The following is a 1,107-nucleotide window of genomic DNA, read 5'->3' on the forward strand; positions in this document are numbered from 1 at the left end:
TTACCTGGGTTGCTAACACTCGTCGATAGGACAGCCCTGCTGGGTAGTAGAAGCTGATCACAGTGCCATAGGAATCCTCACCCTCATTCCACAGAGTCACTGTCACATTAAGCTCCAAGGAGCTCCCTACCACCAGGGTCTGCAGGCTGGAGGAGGAAGGACAAAACTGAAAAGGGGGCTCCATTGGAAATGGGTTGGAATTGGATCAGGGGTAGGGGCGGGTCTGTGGGAACTCATGAACTAGGAGCTGAGAACATTCCAATAAAAATTTCTTTGTTAGAAGGAGAGCCAAAGGGAAAGATAAGTATATCTCATCCTATGAGGATGGGAGACCCAAAAGCTTAAGTGTCTAGAAATGAGCTCACCCTGAGGAGCTGAGACTGACCCTCAGATCCCCTTCACAGACGTGGTCTTGTCCACAATTCTTCTCAAAGGGGAGCTGCAGCAAAACACAATATTCTCTTCCCATCCATGTCACAATGTTTCTCCATTCCCCCCATTAGGAGCAGTCCTCCAAATAATAAGTAATACTCAGTAATGAGTATTACTGAGCACCCACCCAGCACCCAACAGTGTGCTAGACACTGACAAGAAGTGGGGCGGTAGGGGAGGGGCAGTTAGAATATAAAAGAATGATAAGATCCTTGGATTCAAGGAACAAAAAGCTTAGTTGAGGATCCAACTCACATTGAAACAATTATTCAGCAAACACTACTAAGTGTCAATAAAGGGACAGGTCCTGGGTTGGATAGAGAGTTAGGAAAACTGAAAACTACAGGTGAATTAGACATGGTTCTTGTGTTCAAGAATCCACAATTTTAAGAGACCCACAAAAGTAGATGCAGATTGCTATGATTACAGTCACGTAATGTTGGTATCACCATGATGTATTAGAAAGCCAGAGAAGAAGTGACAGTTGGTGAATGTGGCTTCCAAAAGAGCGGACTAGAGAAGATCTTTGAGGTGGAGAGAAGGAAATGTTTTCCAAGTAGGAGATATAATGTAGGAAAAGGCACAGAAGTAGGAATGAGAAACATTGGGAAGGATTTGAAAAATGAGAACCAGAGAGTTTATACTGAGATAAAGTGGTAACCAGCTGGGATGTGT

At 44.2% G+C, this 1,107-nt stretch overlaps 1 protein-coding gene across 1 annotated transcript in view; it reads right to left on the reverse strand.

Moving 5' to 3' along the window:
* The window catches only part of LOC115297840 (integrin alpha-D-like), a 5,001-nt gene extending 4,517 nt beyond the window's left edge, over positions 1-484 (reverse strand). Inside the window, exons 1-2 of the mRNA XM_029945983.1 lie at positions 366-484; positions 5-146 (exon numbers count right to left, since the gene is read on the reverse strand). Coding sequence (XP_029801843.1) covers positions 5-146; positions 366-469 — 246 coding nt within the window. The 5' untranslated portion in view covers positions 470-484. The remainder of the gene's footprint in view (positions 1-4; positions 147-365) is intronic.
* Positions 485-1,107: the final 623 nt, after the last annotated feature.

This window comes from Suricata suricatta, chromosome 8 (assembly GCF_006229205.1).
Source record: "Suricata suricatta isolate VVHF042 chromosome 8, meerkat_22Aug2017_6uvM2_HiC, whole genome shotgun sequence".
Lineage (NCBI taxonomy): Eukaryota > Metazoa > Chordata > Mammalia > Carnivora > Herpestidae > Suricata > Suricata suricatta.